This window comes from Pararge aegeria, chromosome 12 (genome assembly GCF_905163445.1).
Source record: "Pararge aegeria chromosome 12, ilParAegt1.1, whole genome shotgun sequence".
Lineage (NCBI taxonomy): Eukaryota > Metazoa > Arthropoda > Insecta > Lepidoptera > Nymphalidae > Pararge > Pararge aegeria.
The window spans coordinates 8,711,770-8,729,098 of NC_053191.1; the positions used below are offsets into that span (position 1 = coordinate 8,711,770).

General features: G+C 36.3%; 1 protein-coding gene across 1 annotated transcript; it reads right to left on the reverse strand.

The window, feature by feature from the left end:
* Nucleotides 1–1,117: 1,117 nt before the first annotated feature.
* Nucleotides 1,118–11,459, reverse strand: LOC120627846 (eukaryotic translation initiation factor 4H-like). Its single transcript, XM_039895936.1, has 6 exons — nt 11,359–11,459; nt 10,932–11,055; nt 9,454–9,635; nt 8,509–8,612; nt 5,833–6,120; nt 1,118–2,476 (listed from the first exon to the last, which is right to left on the reverse strand). The coding sequence occupies exons 1-6, from the start codon at nt 11,442–11,444 to the stop codon at nt 2,331–2,333; spliced, it is 930 nt and encodes a 309-aa protein (XP_039751870.1). The 5' UTR covers nt 11,445–11,459; the 3' UTR covers nt 1,118–2,330.
* Between the last annotated feature and the right edge of the window lie 5,870 nt (nt 11,460–17,329).

A 17,329-nucleotide genomic window follows, 5' to 3' on the forward strand; every position in this document is an offset into this window, starting at 1 on the left:
ACAAGGATAGTTTGCGTGCGCCAAGTAAACTTGTCGCACTCAAATAACAGTTTCATTTACGACAAAACTCACGCGTCATTTTAAAATGGGCAAACAGCTCTTTTTCAACCGCAACAGCGAGTACTAAGATACTACTTATCCCGCATGAGTAAAAAAATAGTATAGTGCTTTATTTTTCATTACTTAATGTATATTTAGAAGAACAAATACCGCAATGATAAATTCACTAGTGTTTCATACAAACTTATTAACGAACCTGACTTTCAAATAGGTACATTCTCCGAAAAATAAGGAACGTTAAGAAGTATAACTTGCAACAAATAAACACAAGTACGGTAATGAGCAAAAGCGGTGATAGCCCAGTGGGTAGGACATCGACTTTACTTTCGGAGGGCCGAGTGTGAATCCCAGCACGCACCACAACTTATGTGCGTTTTTCCAGAAATTAAAATATCACTAGCTTCAGCGGTGAAGGAAAACATCGTTAGAGATTTCTCCTGCATGCATGAGAGCTCTACATAATCTTTTCGAATGGTGTGTGGAGTCCATCAATCCACACTGGGCCAGCGTTGTGGACTACGGCCTTAGCCCCGTCTCGTTATGGGAGGAGACCTGTGCACTTGTATTGGGTAATAGTTTTGATATGATGATGATTACGGTAACGAGAAACACGCGTATTATCTTGGATTGTGAGCGATAAAGCAATGCAATATAAGGGGCCCTCTATAATAAAGCCAAAACTGTATTTTTTTCATTTCCGTCTGTATCTCGGCCGCCGTACATTTCTTAAGAGAGTTGATAGATTTTTGGCAAGATTTCAATAGAGGGCAGCTGCCCTCCTCTGCCCTCCACTGCGTACGCCCATGCTTATGGATAAGGTTTTTTATCTTTGCTGTAGTGAGATGAAAAATTGTATTATCATGCCATAAAATTTAAATTCCATTTATGTATCTTAGAATTCATCGCTTTCCCGGTATTCAATAAGCACTCGAAAATTTAGCAGCCTTACATAAAAAAATAACTACTATTTCTGAGTAATACTAAACACCAACTTGGACATAGATAAATATGCATGCATTCTAAGATATTTGCATGTTCTTGTAAATAAAACACGGTATAAGCTATATACTGAGATTTTGATTTCTAAAGACATAATCGTGCCACAGGAACATGTACGGATCAGTCAGCGGGTATCTTTGGTTGTTGTTTTCGTTTAAACATAACTGAAACACTTATATATAAATTACGAAAATATAATAACTTATAATTTCTTTAACACCTTAAATTTATACGTAAAGTGTATTGACGGTTTATTAAAAAATAAAATAAGGATGTTTTGTTAACTTTACAATAGAGCATCAAAATACCTGACTGATCACGAAATCTTCAGATCCATACTGATAGGTGAATTTTGGTGTAGAGGCTAGGTTTATGCCCTAATAATTAAGTTATTCTCTGATTGTATAGTGCGCGTAAATCGTCAGCCATCTTGAGATATATGAGCGGTGAATCAGAACCGAAAGCGGTCTACGTATCTTTATAATTTAAAGCGGAATCCATCGATGAAGATAACTAATAAAAATTGAGATTTTTAAGTCTGCATTACTTTATTCGTTCTAACTTAAAAGTCGGCATCATAAATAAATATAAACATAATTTCTTACAATTTGTTTTTGATTTCATCGTAGATATATTATGTATAGATATAGAAATAAAAATACACAAAACTTCATATTAATCACTGATCGCGTGCACTCTGTTCCTTGCACTAAACGCTAACTCTGTTATGAATAATGCCGCGTTAATTCCCAATATTTTCCTCTTTAAACCTTATCGCTCCTCAGACGCAGCCAAAGACTTACGCGCACACTGTTTAATCTTATAAAAATGTTGTAAAGTATTACAACACAGGGTGTAAGGTGCAGTCTACAGAAAACATACAATTCTTTACCTCTTTGTTGATAACAGGCGAAAACCTAGAAACGCCGACGCGTTTCGGGTACATTTTTTTTTGTATTTTTTTCGAAATATAAAATCAATTTATTACAAGACTTTGAGCCCGACATATTTGCAAAAAAAAGGACAACATTAAAATATGTACTTAATATTAAGTTTTCCAATTATATTTCTGCACCAAAACTGCCATACTTTTCCGTAAACAGTCCCTTACACAGTTTATTAAATTTTATAAATAACATAGAATCAATTTGCCTCTAATTCAAATTGGATTGCAACAGATTATAAGTAAGGGGGAGGGGTATCTGATCGATACATATACACACAGGAGAGGGTTGGCTTAGGGTGTGGGGATAGAGAGGAAAGGAGCTGGTTTACTCGCCCTTCAGCTCTTTGAGCCGTTCCTCTCGCGGCCTTGCGCCGCCAAATATTGATGAGGCCTGACTGGTCGACGCCAGCGAGTTGACAGGCTCCTTCACCGTCCGCGGCTCCAGCACCAACTTCGGCCTTCCCGACGTGTCTGCAAGCGTACAATGAGGAGAACCTTACGAAATTATACCTGCCCCCTTAATAAAGTACAGCATAAGCATATCTATAATCAACATCATACTGTGCAAGGATAGAGAATTCTTTGACCATAGAATAACCATATGAGTAAAGACTATTTTGTGAGTCAACAAAGCCGCACCACGCAGTGGCGTGCATCTCATAGATGCAAATAAGCAGTGCATACCCTGACCTCAGGGCCTCTCAGACCATAAGGACGACTTAAAATTTAAAGATTGAAAAAAAATTAAACAATTTATAGAAAACTATAAAAGCGCCATCTAGTTAAAACCGGCCGCACTTCTATGTAAATCAATGGACAAGTCCCGTGTCATGGTTTAGATCTAAAATAGACAAACTGCATAATATTTCGACTATATTTTAATTTTGAGTTGTAAACAGTATCCCTAAATAAAAAATAAAATATAATTTAAATCTCATAAAATTAGCTGGGGCTTTCACGATTAAGTATCCATTGCCGGGCAAATCGTTTATTCGTCGCTCGAATTAATGCGCCGCGCCGCCGCGGTCTCCATAGAAGCACGGCGATTGAATGCATCTGTCGTTACTTGTGTGCACCAGCACACAAGGAAGTTCTGGTGTGTAGTGATATAATCGCGTGCGTGCGTACACAATATTTGGCTCTTTCTATGTGTGCGAGTTTTCCAGGTTTCCAGTATAGGGGTTTCGCTTGTGTGCAAACCTTAAAAGCACTGCTTACGGAAATTTGAAATCCAAATGTATGCTTTGTTTTTTTATAAGCACAAGTAATTTGCTTTGTTTGTTATTGTTTTAAACGGCAATAATTCTTTTTTGTAGTTAAAAAACTTATCAATGAATTTTATTACATTCAAGGTCTTTAGAAATTTATAAGTACCTAATTTGTTCAAAAAGTATATTAAAATAACCAAATTAAAAGTTGCCGAATCATGTTAAATAAATTATTAACGTATACCAGGTGCCATTGGTAACTGATGAAGTAATATTCTTCAAATGACAACTTTTAATAGCATTTGTGTACTAAGAAAATATTACGGACATATTTTGACTATGATATTCTCATTATCGCTGGCGATCGCTCAGAGCCATTATTGTTTACCTTTAACCTTCTGTCATAACAACTTATATTCACCGAATTAGAATTAATTACTGTTTTTTTCGTTTGCTGTACGGTTGTTTGTAAATAGTTACAATTATTATTGTTAACATTAACCTTTGTGACAGTGTACTGTTTGTAAATGATTGTGAGGAATATTCTTAGTGTAAGAAAGTTCTTATATTCGGCGTGTGATCTGATGGTTAAGTGTGCTTGGAAAATGTAGGTAAGTTTAGAGCTAATTCTTAACTAACGTTTAATTGAGATTATTCGTAAAGGAAGGAATGCACCTACAAGGAGCGGCACGTAAATAGAGCTCTGACTGACTTACAGAAATAGGCGAATAGCAGTGATCAATGTTTTGTTTCATTATTTATTTATAATAATACCTATGTTTGTTTATTGTTTACACTAAAAAACATTATTTAATGTAATTGCCGCAATGGCAGACAATTTTAAAAACTCGCTAGTCGGTCGTCTCAGAGCTTACTATACCTATTGGAAATAGGAGATGATGAGAAGATCTACATGGGTATCACAAACAATGTTAGGTTAGGTAGGTACCTACTCACAAATAAAATTATACAGTAACATCAAAATAGCATGTTCAGTACCTATTTTTTTTTATGCATACCCTGACCGAAAACCCTATGCACGCCACTGGCACCACGGCAACGAATAGTTCTGATGCGAGCGGACGTCTTTGCTTGAGCGTCGGTACTCGGCTAGGTGTGTCAAGTACAATAAATCAAGTTTGTGTTTTTTGCTGTTTACACCAAGATATAATTTTGTTCTTTACGCACACATGCGCGTATGCTTCCCACATGTACGGTAAATGGTTGTCCGCCAACGCCTTATAAGAAAAGTAGTTTAGATACTCGAAAACGACTCCGATTGCGAGCGTACGGACTTAACTCTATAACTTAAGTACGATTATAGATAGGTACCTACTCAACTTACGTCCATATGTAAAAGATTTGCACGTTCGATGGCGTTTTACAGCAAACATTAAATGTTGACGAATATGTACTTTCCACAGACAAGCAACACAGAAAGGTTTTTTTGATATAAAATGCAAATTATATTTTTAAAAAATGTTTCCCGCGAAACTCCCTGGGTGTCATGGCCCCTCTCGTGTCTCTTTGGTAAGTAGCTAGAGTAAAATGGATTTTAAAGCTCATATTCGACTACAATTCTACAGAAATAGATCTTAGGAAAATAAAAACGACTAACATTAGTTTCATTATGTTTTAAAGTTTCAGAGTTTTGATACGCGAATACAACTGTACAATTGCGAGCATGCAAATCTTATTTAGCGTGATGTGCGCAAAATTAAAAATAAATGTTCGAGTGTTATACTAAGGTTAAAGATTTATATTTCCTTGCACAGTAAGATGTTGAGCATGAATGTAATGCAATAACTATAAAAAAAAATTGAATTAAAAAAAAAAAAAATTCGAAAACACACATAAGATAATCAAAATAGAATAGAAAAACACAGATAAGTGAACACATAATGCAAAATAATTCTAAAATGTTTATGTTACTAATAGTAGTACAACAGCTAAAATAACTTATCTTACTGTCGGTAGTTATACGAAAAATTATTATTGCCACGGTTACAACTGGTAAGTAACAAACAAATTTACTACAAAGAGTAAACTGCAACAACAGACAAATTTACTACATAGAGTAAATTGTATAATGTTGTAATTGTTTATAGAATTTAAAAACAGCAAAAAACTATTTCATCGTAGGTAATGCAACTATTTGTCTGTAGGAAATAAATAAAAATAAAGAATTCTTTTTCCGGACGATGTATTTGTTTCCAGTCATTTTGATTTAAAAACGAAACTATTGAACCAAATTCTATTAATTTTCTATTCGACCAATCTGAAAGTTTGCATATCCTTTAATTCGTTTTATAAATAATTACTTCGTTATTTATAAACTGAAGGAACAAACATAAAAAATAACCAACTTGAAAACCTCCTTTTTAAGTAGGTTAATTAAAGAAGAAATCTTAATCCATACTAATATTATAAATGTGTTTTTTGTTTGTTCACATTGATATACTTTATTTTGTGCACAGACTTAGTTATAGAGAGAGTTAGTTAGAAGTAACATAGGCTACTTTTTATCTCAGGAAAACGAACGGTTCCTACTGGATTTGTGAAAAATCGTAATAAAAGTGGGCAGGTGGTATTTTAATAAATGCCTGATTTTAGTCATACCTGATCTCGGAGGAGCGGGCGGTTCGTCTAAGTTGCGCCGTGGCGGCTGGCGCGGCGCTGGTGGGGCCCCGGAGCGGCCCATGCGTCCCCAGTCCCCGCTGCGCGCCTCCTCGCTCGCACCCCGCGCGCCGCGCTCGCTCCAGCGCTCGCCCCCACGCTCGCCGCCGCGGTCGCCCCCACGTTCGCCGCCGCGGTCGCCCCCACGCTCACCCCCGCGCTCGCCCCCACGCTCAGCCCACCGCTCGCCACTCGTACCAGCGCTCCCACGCTGCTCTCCCTGCTCACGATCTGTTCACGACTATACTGTTACCTCCAAACAAAATGTAAATTATGACGTAGCTGACCTGTCATACAGCGGCAAATTAATTCGAAAAGTTTTAGGTTACAAAATAATCTACATATCTGATATGTAAATTATTTTAGTATCGAAAGAGCGCCATCTAGTTTCAATACTTGGTAAACAGGCTTGTCTTTCTATGCCGTAATGGGATTTACGAGGCATGACATTAGCAGAGTTTTGCACCGAGCGGACGTGTCTGTCCAAATTGTGATCGAACCAAATATAATTAAAAATCTTAGTGACAAATACTTTGGGGCCCGCAAACTAGTGATTTGTACCACATGGGCTTGTCATCATCATCATCATAATGTCAACCAATCGACGTCCACTGCTGGACATAGGTCTTTTGTAGGGAGTTCCACGATACACGGTCCTGGGCCGCCTGCCTCCAGCGGCTCCCAGCGACTCTTCTTATGTCATCTATCCACCTCGTTGGGGCGGCCCCCAACGAGGTGGACCTACGCTGCGTTTACCGGTGCGGGGTCGCCATTCCAGCACCTTAAGACCCCAACGTCCATCGGTTCTCCGAGCTATGTGCCCTGCCAATTGCCACTTCAGCTTCGTGACCCGCTGAGCTATGTCGGTAACTCGAGTTCTTCTACGGATCTCAACATTTCTGATTTGATCACGTAGACCTAGCATGGGCTTGTACAAATCACTATTTATTTTTAATCGAAAAATCCCACAAGTTCACTTATTAGAACTGACCAACTTACCTTTGCATGTCATTTATTTACTATATCACAAGAGAATATTTTAAAGCCAGCTACCAAAAAAAAAAGCATGCCAAAAATATTAGTGATTATGAGAATTAAAATTATTTGAAGAAACATCTTGACACAATATTAATGATTAATGATTTTATTAATAATGAACAATTAGATATGGAATAAGATAAACTTGTCTTTGTGAACCTACTTGTTTGAAACTGGAACTGTCATATTTCATTTTCCATGGCAATTAAGCATGGATATAGTAATATATACACGAGTTTCCTGGCAAAGCAAGTTAGTCCATTGATGGTTGTTGAATCCTTAAGTCTGTATTACGCAGGTATTAGATAGCCTAAAGATCAGCCAGTCTTAGCACAGATTAATAATTCTGACTTATCAACACCTTTTCTTAACTTGTGGGTTGATACTTTAAATTTCAATTATTTTACTAAAAGAGTCAATGGCACAAGCCATCAGGCGTCGTTCCTGATGGCATGACAATATGTCTTTTAATCTAAATCATAACAACCCTTTACCGGTACACTAAAGAGTACAGGTCTCCTTGCAGAATTGGAAAGAGTTTAGGCTGTCGTCATTATTGTTAGCTAAGTGGATTGGTATACTTTGCACACCTAAATTTTTAAAAATTTTTAAGCATTTAAAAATCTACCAATTAGAAATGAAATCAGTGATTATGTTGTCTAAACACCAATATATTCATTTGTATGCATAATGTATTCATTTGTATGCATTGCGTACCTTAATAAAGATATCTCAAGATATTTTATCTATCTATTATAGTATATATAAATTTATATCGGTATTTGTGTAGTTAATATGTAAATGTAGTCATGTATCTAAGTTATCTTTTGGTGCGTTAGGGAAAAACGATGAGAGTAAATCATTACGATGCGCGCGCAGAGCGTCACAAAAAACCGACACCCTGAAGTTAGCTAAGTCAACAAAGTAAAAGTAAGGACATATAAGTATATTTGCGTGAGAACTGACAACTGTATTCACCATATGTGTTTATTTGGGATATTTAAATAACCTTTATTTAACTAGACAATGCCTTATAATAAAACTATCAATGTATTAAATACCTTTTTTCTATTGTAAGTGTCGTTTTTTCTACAAAAGTAAAATAAGGCGAAAGATAAAATTTTTGAAAAGATTTTTATCTTGTTACGCCGAAGAAGTATAATTTCTAACGCGTGTACATAAGTACACACACGTTTGTAATTACAGTTTTATTAGTTTCCTAATGGGGATGTTTTTTTATTGCGCCTGTCTGCCTAACTAACAAGTACTTATCTATTATAACTAGCTAGTAACTTGTAAGTGCGCCGCTGGCTTTAATAACGTTGGGAACCCCTGGAGTAAAGAGTTCATGATAATATTTATAGTTGGTGTCCGAATATCTCGTTTCCAAACAACCTTGTATGAGCTTTCAAACTTCATATTTATTCTAACATATACAATGCAATGAATTACAATGCATTGGACTATGAACCAAAGACAAGTGAATCTTGCAGATGATGTTAGCAGTGTTACCATGTATGAACCCGCCACCCTGGCTCCGAGGCGCGCGGCGCTCAGCCGCGTCGAAGTGCTCGTACGTACCACGGCCGCCGTCTCGGCGTAACCCGCCGCCTCCTCGACCATCGCGCCCGCCGTCGCGCCCGCCATCACGCCCGTCGCGGCGGCCCCGGTCAAATCCACCACCCCTGTGTATTAAGCCTCATGAACTATCTCAAAACAAGTCTAAATTATATTCCAAATACACATATGTTGAGGAGTGGAAGGCTATCTGCGTAGTGGCATGGTGGCGCAGTGGGCAGCGACCCTGCTTTCAGAGTCCAAGGCTGTGGGTTGAATTCCCATAGCTGGAATCTGATTGTGTGATGAGCATGAATGTTTTTCAATGTATATATACAACGTGTAAATGAAAACTGAAATAATACTTCAAAGGTTTTAGAGGTACATATAGGAAACCAAAAACCTAATAGTTTTGAGTAAACCACTACCATAATTTTTTCAGATAGTAATCAGATACGGGCCTAAAATCACATGCAAAGTTAAAACCATGTGACTCCCGTTACTTTATTAGGTACGTGTCGTATAGCGTAGGTACTATACGCGTTGTCAAAATTAATCATAATAAATATTAAAACGCGAATCTCTAGAAACTAAGGCAAAACCAGGAAAGACAACGCCTTTACCTATACCTACAGCCATCTACACCATAAATACACCATCATCAGTGGCTCATCTTTCACAATAAGTATAAATTGGATTATACAGAAGACTTATTTTGTTTAATATTTTTATCGACCAAATTTCTACTACTTAAATATTAAAAATTTATCAAAAATCAACTAATTCTGATATTGAATACAACAATTGCTGCTGATACCAAATGTAAATGGTGAAGTCATATATGCCCTTAATGTTTGCTTACAACAAATAGCCCTTCATTCCTCAATATAAAATTATAAATTTACTTAGTTTTGGTGAGCTTTACTCTATGAAACTTATAAGATAAAAGTTTTTATTTCAAAATCTTACCTATCGTTTCTTTTTTCTTCAGCAACATCAATTTTGATAAATTTACCATCTACATTGAGAACTCCATTCATTTCAATTGCCTTAATCAAATGTTCCAAAAATTCAAATTCCACATAGCAGAAGCCTTTGAATTTGTCAGTTTCCTTATCCATAACCAGCCTGACATTTTTGATAGATAAATCCTGAAAACAAAAATTTTACATTTCTTAAAATTTAATTATAATGAATGAACAAAAGTATTCCTGGGAGATTCGATTTGACTGGTCGATATAACTTTTATGTGGTGTTGAAATAAACAATACACATATTACAAATATGTCACATTACATATATTATGTCATTACATGACAAAGTAGTCCTAAAGTGACAATGTTGTCCTAATTTGACAATGTAGCATGTTATGCAAATTTAACAAAAATATACATATTATAAGCAGTGACATGGACAGGGTATGCACAGCGTATGCACTAAGCGGGCAGATTATATAAAATGTTAAAAACCACTAGTAACAGTTATAAAAAACTTAAGGATAGGCATTGCAAGATTTATAAAAAGCCTACCCTAAAGTATAACTCAAACTAAAGATTTTCTTCATTTTTATCCCATACCCTGTGCATACAATCTATGAACACCACTGTATAAAGATATAGCCCATAAACATTATCCTTGGGAATTATTATTTATCAAATTGAAATTAATATGCATCTTGTAACATCACTTATGTACCGCTACTATTTTTTTTTACTTATGTACTTCCTAGTTCCTAGTGTTACCGGTTTCAATTTACTGCTGCTGTAGGGCCATTAGTTCATTTTGAGAAATATTAGCACTTTAAATAGAAAAATTGTTTACATTGAAAGTGCCTTCAATAGGTCTATTAGAAAAAAGGAAGTTCCAAACTAGATTTTAAAAACATTACAAATTACTATTGATTAACTAAGTGTATTAATACACTCCACTTTTGAATTAAATGCGTTAAAATTAGCAACAGCACAAATGCTCATGAAGGCACACATAGTGAGGAGATGCCCAGAAGACAGTTTTGATAGCGAGGGGATTACTGTCTGATGCCCTAACAGTTGGTAGCTTAGGTCCATACCTGCAGCAAATGGGATCCTGGGATATAATCTTTATAGTTGTAAATAAAAAAAAACTTTAAATATTATGCATTTTAGAGTAAATAAATGAACAATACTATTACTTACATACCTACAACTTAGAGCACTAATTCAAGGAGATGTTGCACTACAGCAATCTAATCAACATGCATTCCAAATGTGTCTTAATTTACAAGATATTTCAAAAGACATTCATCATACAAGATTTGTGTTGGAAAACCCCCAATAAATATCTGTTATTCGCCCATTTGATGATATTTTTTTCATTCGATTGTCAGTTTATTGTTGCGATTGTTCGATTATAAGCAAGAGCAAACTATGAATGCAAATAGGCGTTTATAAAAGTAATGTGTAACTCACTGGAAAGATTCTGTTAATATCGCCTTGGATGATGCCACCGGGTAAGTTTCCAACATAGGCCTTGTACGGAGGTTCAGTCGGGAGCGTTCGCCCGCCCGCCGTCCGTCTGCCGCCTCCGTAGTCCCTGCACACAGTCATGAACCATGGTATATTATAACCTACAAATACAGATTTCACTCACTTTCCACATCCGCAAACCACTCAGTTACACTGCTAAGAGCCGAACAATTATTTTTAATTCGATTTATTATCACACGCTTTGTTTTATACCACTTTCAGTCAATGTTATCGCACTGTCAGAGAAACTGATTTTTCGGCGAATACCGCATAAGTACGCGATGAAAATTATTTTACTGAAAACTAACTTCAATTGAATTATTTTAGGATTAAATTAAATCAGTAAATAATATATTTTCTGAATAAATACCTCAGATTACCATCGTCAAACCCACTGCGACCTGCCATGTTAAGAAACATGGAATGGAATAATAACTGCGCGCGCACGGCGCGCATCAATTTCTTTTCTAGGCAGTGCCACAGAAAACTTATTTTATTCATATTTAGAGCAGAGTGCAATAATTTGCGAATGTTTCGCGAATAGAAATCAATGGCAATAAGATTTTTGAAAAAACGAAATAACTACTAGGTAAATTTTTTACTATTAATTAAATCATTCTTTAAAACAAAAACATCTATAATAATTAATACATTAGGTACAGTGGCTAGGAAGGTATATTATATGTCCATACAATGTATTACCTACCAACCCGCATTGGAGCAGTGTGTTGAGTCTATGATCTAAAATCCTCTATCCTATGAATAATAATAATAACAATAACGTTTATGTCGGATAAAATATCATAGCTTGTAACAATTATCTTACAAACTAGTTTATAAATTAAAATTGGTCAAACCTATCAGGATAAATATCTCCTAATTAAAGTGAGAACCCTCTTGGGCACTTGGTGTACAAGTGTGTACCAACCCTGTGCGACATAGAGGGATTTTCCCATTTATTGCTTAATATATATTTTCAAAATACTGTTGCAGCTTTCGCGCATTCTGCTCATCATTGATGCAGATCTTTGATGCACTGCAGAAGCGCGGCAGCCCCATAAAAACTCTGAAGCCATTATTGTACTGTATACGTAGGTCGTTATAGACCCTCTGTGTATATGACACCCATAAGCTGCACTTTTAAAATGTTGGAAATATGCTCTGAAAAGTGTAGTGTTCTCTTCCCTCGTACACCGTGCAAACTTGCGGGCATCATCATATTACATCTTATCACCAATGCCCTACGCTCCCTCTCTATATCTTTCTTGACATTCAAGTCCCCTGTTACCAAATGTCCCTGATACCTAAACTCCGTCACTCTATTAAGAAATACTCCATCCACCGAGCTACCTTTATTCTTAAAGACTAGAAGAAGCTTAAACATTATATATGAGTCCATGAGACGCAGCATAGTTCTCACATATCCGATGGGGCTTCCTAAGTGCACTAATTGATGGACTTAGCATTACCATATCGTCTTCATAGCTTAAATTATTAACTATAGTCCAGTCCCTCTGAGCTCACCAATAAGCTGGTTAATATATAAATTAAACAGAGCAGGAGATGTTAAGCCACCCTGCCTAACCCCACAATCAAGCCTCTGAGTACGCGTCAGCCCATTTAACTATGATGATAAATATATTAAAATAGTGTAGGTGCCTTATATTTTTAACAGCCATTGTAATAAAAGGAATGTTACATGTTTAATTGTTTTGTATCATCAGCTGAGCATTGATTTAATATGTTTCTATTGTATACTCACTGCTACAGATTTCTTTATTCTGTGCTCACTGCATCTGAGTATCTGATTTACATTGACCATACATAATGAATTAATGCGTTGACGATTGGGCTCAACCTTTATATTAAAAACATACTATATGTTTTTCGAATTTCTGAACGCATGTCGCTCTAAATATACTTAACTAAGTTTTTTGAGTTTTTCTGTCAAGTAATTTTATATGGTAACATATCTATAAATCAATAGTTGTTATTAGAAACTAGCGACCCGCCCCGACTTCGCATGGGTGCAATGTAGAATACTAATGTTGGAAGATTGATTTAAATTATTATGTAACCTTAATAATAGTCTATACTTATACTCTTAGAGATATATTTAATGAATGACCTCGCTATGTTTTCGCTTTGCGACGTTGCATGCCCGGCAACCGTGATGCGCAAACATGCAACGTCGCTTTCGTTTAATTCACTTATTTTTCCTATTTAAGTAACCAAGGAAACCGAATAATATCAAGCTAAAGAAACAAACACATAAATGTATAGGACAGAGTGAGATAGATGACATAATACATTTACATTACCTATTCTAGTTACCATGGAAACTAAATAATAAACATTTATCCTAATAGTTCAGATCCACCTCAATCTCAAGTAGGCTACTTTTAAGAAGTTAACCTTCCGCCTTGTGTGAATAAATTGCACAGGATTTTTAATTTACCCTTTCAAATGGTATTAATCTTTATTCAATTAAATAAACTCTTTTTGTGTATGTTTCGACAATCGTACTTAAGGAGTAAACTCCAGTCGTGCGTCGGAGCTGACACACACTTTTTTTATTTTCCTGGCTGGTGAGCGCCGATTGCTACTATTGGATACGCGCCGACTGCTGCCAACCCTTACGGCTCGCTCTGTCCCAACCCATATTATTTTTGTAAAATGTTAATTATAAAAATAGTTACTGTGGGTTATCTTTTGGAGATAAACGTCACGGACTAGTTTTATTTATGATTTTAAGATATCCAATTCCATAGTGCATTAATTTAATCTGTCTCTGAAAGTTCAGCCAGCGTTTGCAATGTAAGCGGTTTGTTACTGAAAAATATCTTAGTAATAGAAATACGGCTGCTCGCTACACCATTTAATCGGAGACAGATATCAAACGTCACAATATAAAAAGTAATAAACTTATATAAAAACTCCATACATGACAGTTACGACATCTAATCTTTGAATTTTTTAGCTTTTCACTTCTATAATATGCACCGTATTGTTAGAGGCACATTGAATATAAACGTTTAGCTGGAAAGGGTAAGACTGGTAAAGTCCACGCTCCGGTCTACTCGCGTTCATATCCAAAACCCCGAGAGCTTTCAACTTGAACTGCTACATCTATTTTGCTATAGATTGCCTAGACTGCGATTCTGTGGACGATTTGGACAACAGGCTTGTGGAAACTGTCCATGTGGTTCTGTCCAAGTTATACATAATGGTTAAGACCCATCGTACAAATAAAACTAAAAAGTTCTCAGCCCATAAACTCGGACTTACGGAAAAGAGACAAGAAAAGAGACTACAGTCTTCAGCAGATACGTCTGACTATCGGTGTATTAATGATCAGATCTCGAAGTCGCAAACGTACGACTTGCAACGCTTCAACACTGAGAAAATTAAAGTTGCTAAAAATCCTAGAGCCAAATTAACCCGAAGATATCCCGGATATCTATATGAGATTAGTATGGCTCTCAAACAACTCAAGAACAGCAAAGCCGGGTGATCAAGGAATCACAGCAGAACTCCTGAAAACGGGTGGAAAACCGATACTTACAGGAGTGTGGTGGTTCTGTTCTTCAAAAAAGGTGACAATATCTTCTGAACCTGAACCTACCTTTCTGAAGAATTACAAACCCATGTCGCTGCCCAGCCATGTCTACAAGTTGTGCTCGAGAGTCAATACGAATCGTCTCGCTAATAGGTTCGACGACTTTCCACCTCCCGAATAAGCCGGTTTCCGAAAGGTCTTTAGTGTCGTAGACCACAAACATACGCAGCGGCAGATTATACAGAAGACCGAGGAATATAACCGGCCACTTTGCTTAGCGTTTGTGGACTATGAGAAAGCCCTTAATTCGGTGGAAACCTGTGCCGAATTGATTACCGGTACATCCAAGTGTTGAAGTGTTTGTACGAAAACGCCACCATGTCAGAGACTTTGTTTTATGCTATGTAAAAAAGATTTTAGTGACAGAGAAGAACGTTTCTTTGTCCACCCTGGGTTTAGGGTTTACACGTTATCGTTATGTGTTGGTCCCGATTACTATCACTGAAATTATGCAATTGTGTCCCCACTTTTTAGTCACCCTAAAATGAACTTCAGATAGTTAAGGGTGTTCAAAAGAAGCCTACAAGCTTTTTTATAGTTTATTATTTTAATACGTATAAACATTATGAATTATGTGTAGTATTAGAATTTATCACCATGTAGTATATTTTGTATTATAAGGCCTAATATTCTATTGCTGCACCAAACCTTAGGAATTACTTTCACTAAAGGCTATCCAGGAGAAGGAGCACTAATGGTTGTCTAGGAGAGATAAGACTGCCTTTGCACACCTATACCAGCTTTTAAGTTTCTCTATTGTTCCTTTTTGTATTTTGTGTGTGGAATCCGAATGAAAGTAGCAATGAAATGCATTATTTCGTAATGAAAGAGACATTAGTTCAATGTTTTGTTTCATAATTAGGTAGATTGTCACAAGGTTCGATGGAGCCAGTGATGTGCTGGTGATTAAGTTGGTCAAATAAGATCTAGGTCAATTTTACTTTTTTTCTTAACATATAAGTAGACCGATTCTAAAAATAATTTCTCTAATAAAGGTATGGTGGCAAAAAGTCCATGGTTAAAAAGCGCGAAATTATTAATAATTAAACTAAAAGAAAATAGTCAATAAAAAATATTTTCTTTATTTATTTTGCATAGTTTATGTCTGTAGTTATACCTAGGGAAAGTAAGATGCTTTGTAAGATTTCGACTAAATTACAGATTGATCATCATCATCATCTCCATCATCATTAACACCGGTTCAGGGTACGGGTCTGTTTCAGAAGGGTTGAGGCTGTAGTCCACCATGCTGGCCCAGTGCAGATCAGTGAGTTAATTAACCTATAGCTAATTGTTTTATGGGTGACCATTTCTTCTTGTTCTTTTGAAGTAAACAAATACTTATTTTTTCGTAACAAAAAATCCTATGGCCCTCATTTAGCAGTTTTGACCCACTGTGCTAAGCTTCAATTAAACACAAAAGACAGTGAATCTCAAGATGATATAAGCTGCTCTAGTCCTCGACGAGTACCTACATATCGCGTATCGCGTACTGTACTTCTAAGTGGTTATTTGGAAAATCTGATTAAGCTACAAAAAATATTTCCATGACCAACCTGGCGCAGTGGTGAGACCTGTGGTCAGTAAGTGGAAGATCCCTGGCTAATTTCTGAATTTTCTGCAGTCTACTGACAAAAACTTGCAGCCAAGCGACCGAGTTTAATATACCCCAGTGCCACATCCATAACAGTTAACCCGCTACTATCTTAGGCTTTATCATGACATTACCATCATCGAGATTGCAGTCAAGGACTTACTTGTGGTGGTTCGATAATATATAAACACATAAATATTTTTCTGGCAACATATTTTGCAATACAGCCCAAGGACATTTTTAAATATCACCTCACGAGTACAGCTACGTACATCTTAACTCATATGTAATAGTTTGTCACGAATTTCAAGCATAAATATTTTTCTGGCAACATATTCTGCAATACAGCCAAAGGACATTTTTAAATATCACCTCACGAGTAGAGTACAGCTACGTACATCTTAACTCATATGTAATAGTTTGTCACGAATTTCAAGCAAAAACTTTAAAAAAATTTGGGCACAAAATATACTTAAGCGAGCATATATACACTAAAGTAAGATGTTTTGCGAGAATTGAAAAAAAATGATCCGTTTCTAGACTTTTTTGCCTATCCTGATAATCTCGGTGACACGTATGCCACTGAGTAGATATAAACGATTACCTACATTCAATACAATTCTTGTTTATGGCTTTTGTCTGTGCCAACTGGGCACAAGATGCCCAGCCATCGCCAATGTCTTGTAGATGGAGAAGGCACGAAGGAGTTATTACTAGAAACTATGGAGGGTAGAGGTAAGGAGGATCATCTGTGTATATGAAAAAGTGTCGTCAAAATGTATTAAATTAGGATGGCGCCACATTTGCATCAAGGTAACTCTTAAAAGAAGCGCCAAATATAAATATTGTTAGTAGGCTTGAAAAATAAACAAGGAAGTAAGGTTATATTTACCACAATATTTTGTACAACGTAAGTTGTTGAAATTCTCAATAATTAACTACTTTAGTCGATAATGACATTAAATTTTTTAACTCGGCATACTTCAATTCATCTACGATTGCTACATTCATACCATACCCTGTGCATTCACCAGCGCCATTGTGGAGGATTTTTGAACTGTTATTCAGCGCATACAACTGGACACTTTTTCAACTTTTCTCCCATATAAGATGACTCTCCTTACCTGT

What these genes read in the sequence shown, in the direction of transcription:
- LOC120627846 (XM_039895936.1), bottom strand. Translation starts at nt 11,444, where the DNA reads ATGCGCGCCGTGCGCGCGCAGTTATTATTCCATTCCATGTTTCTTAAC. An exon ending in GAAGAAAAAAGAAACGATAG is followed by an intron (nt 8,613 to 9,453) that starts GTAAGATTTTGA and finishes CTTAATACACAG; the next exon opens with GGGTGGTGGATTTGACCGGG. An exon ending in ACGCCGAGACGGCGGCCGTG is followed by an intron (nt 6,121 to 8,508) that starts GTACGTACGAGC and finishes AGTCGTGAACAG; the next exon opens with ATCGTGAGCAGGGAGAGCAG.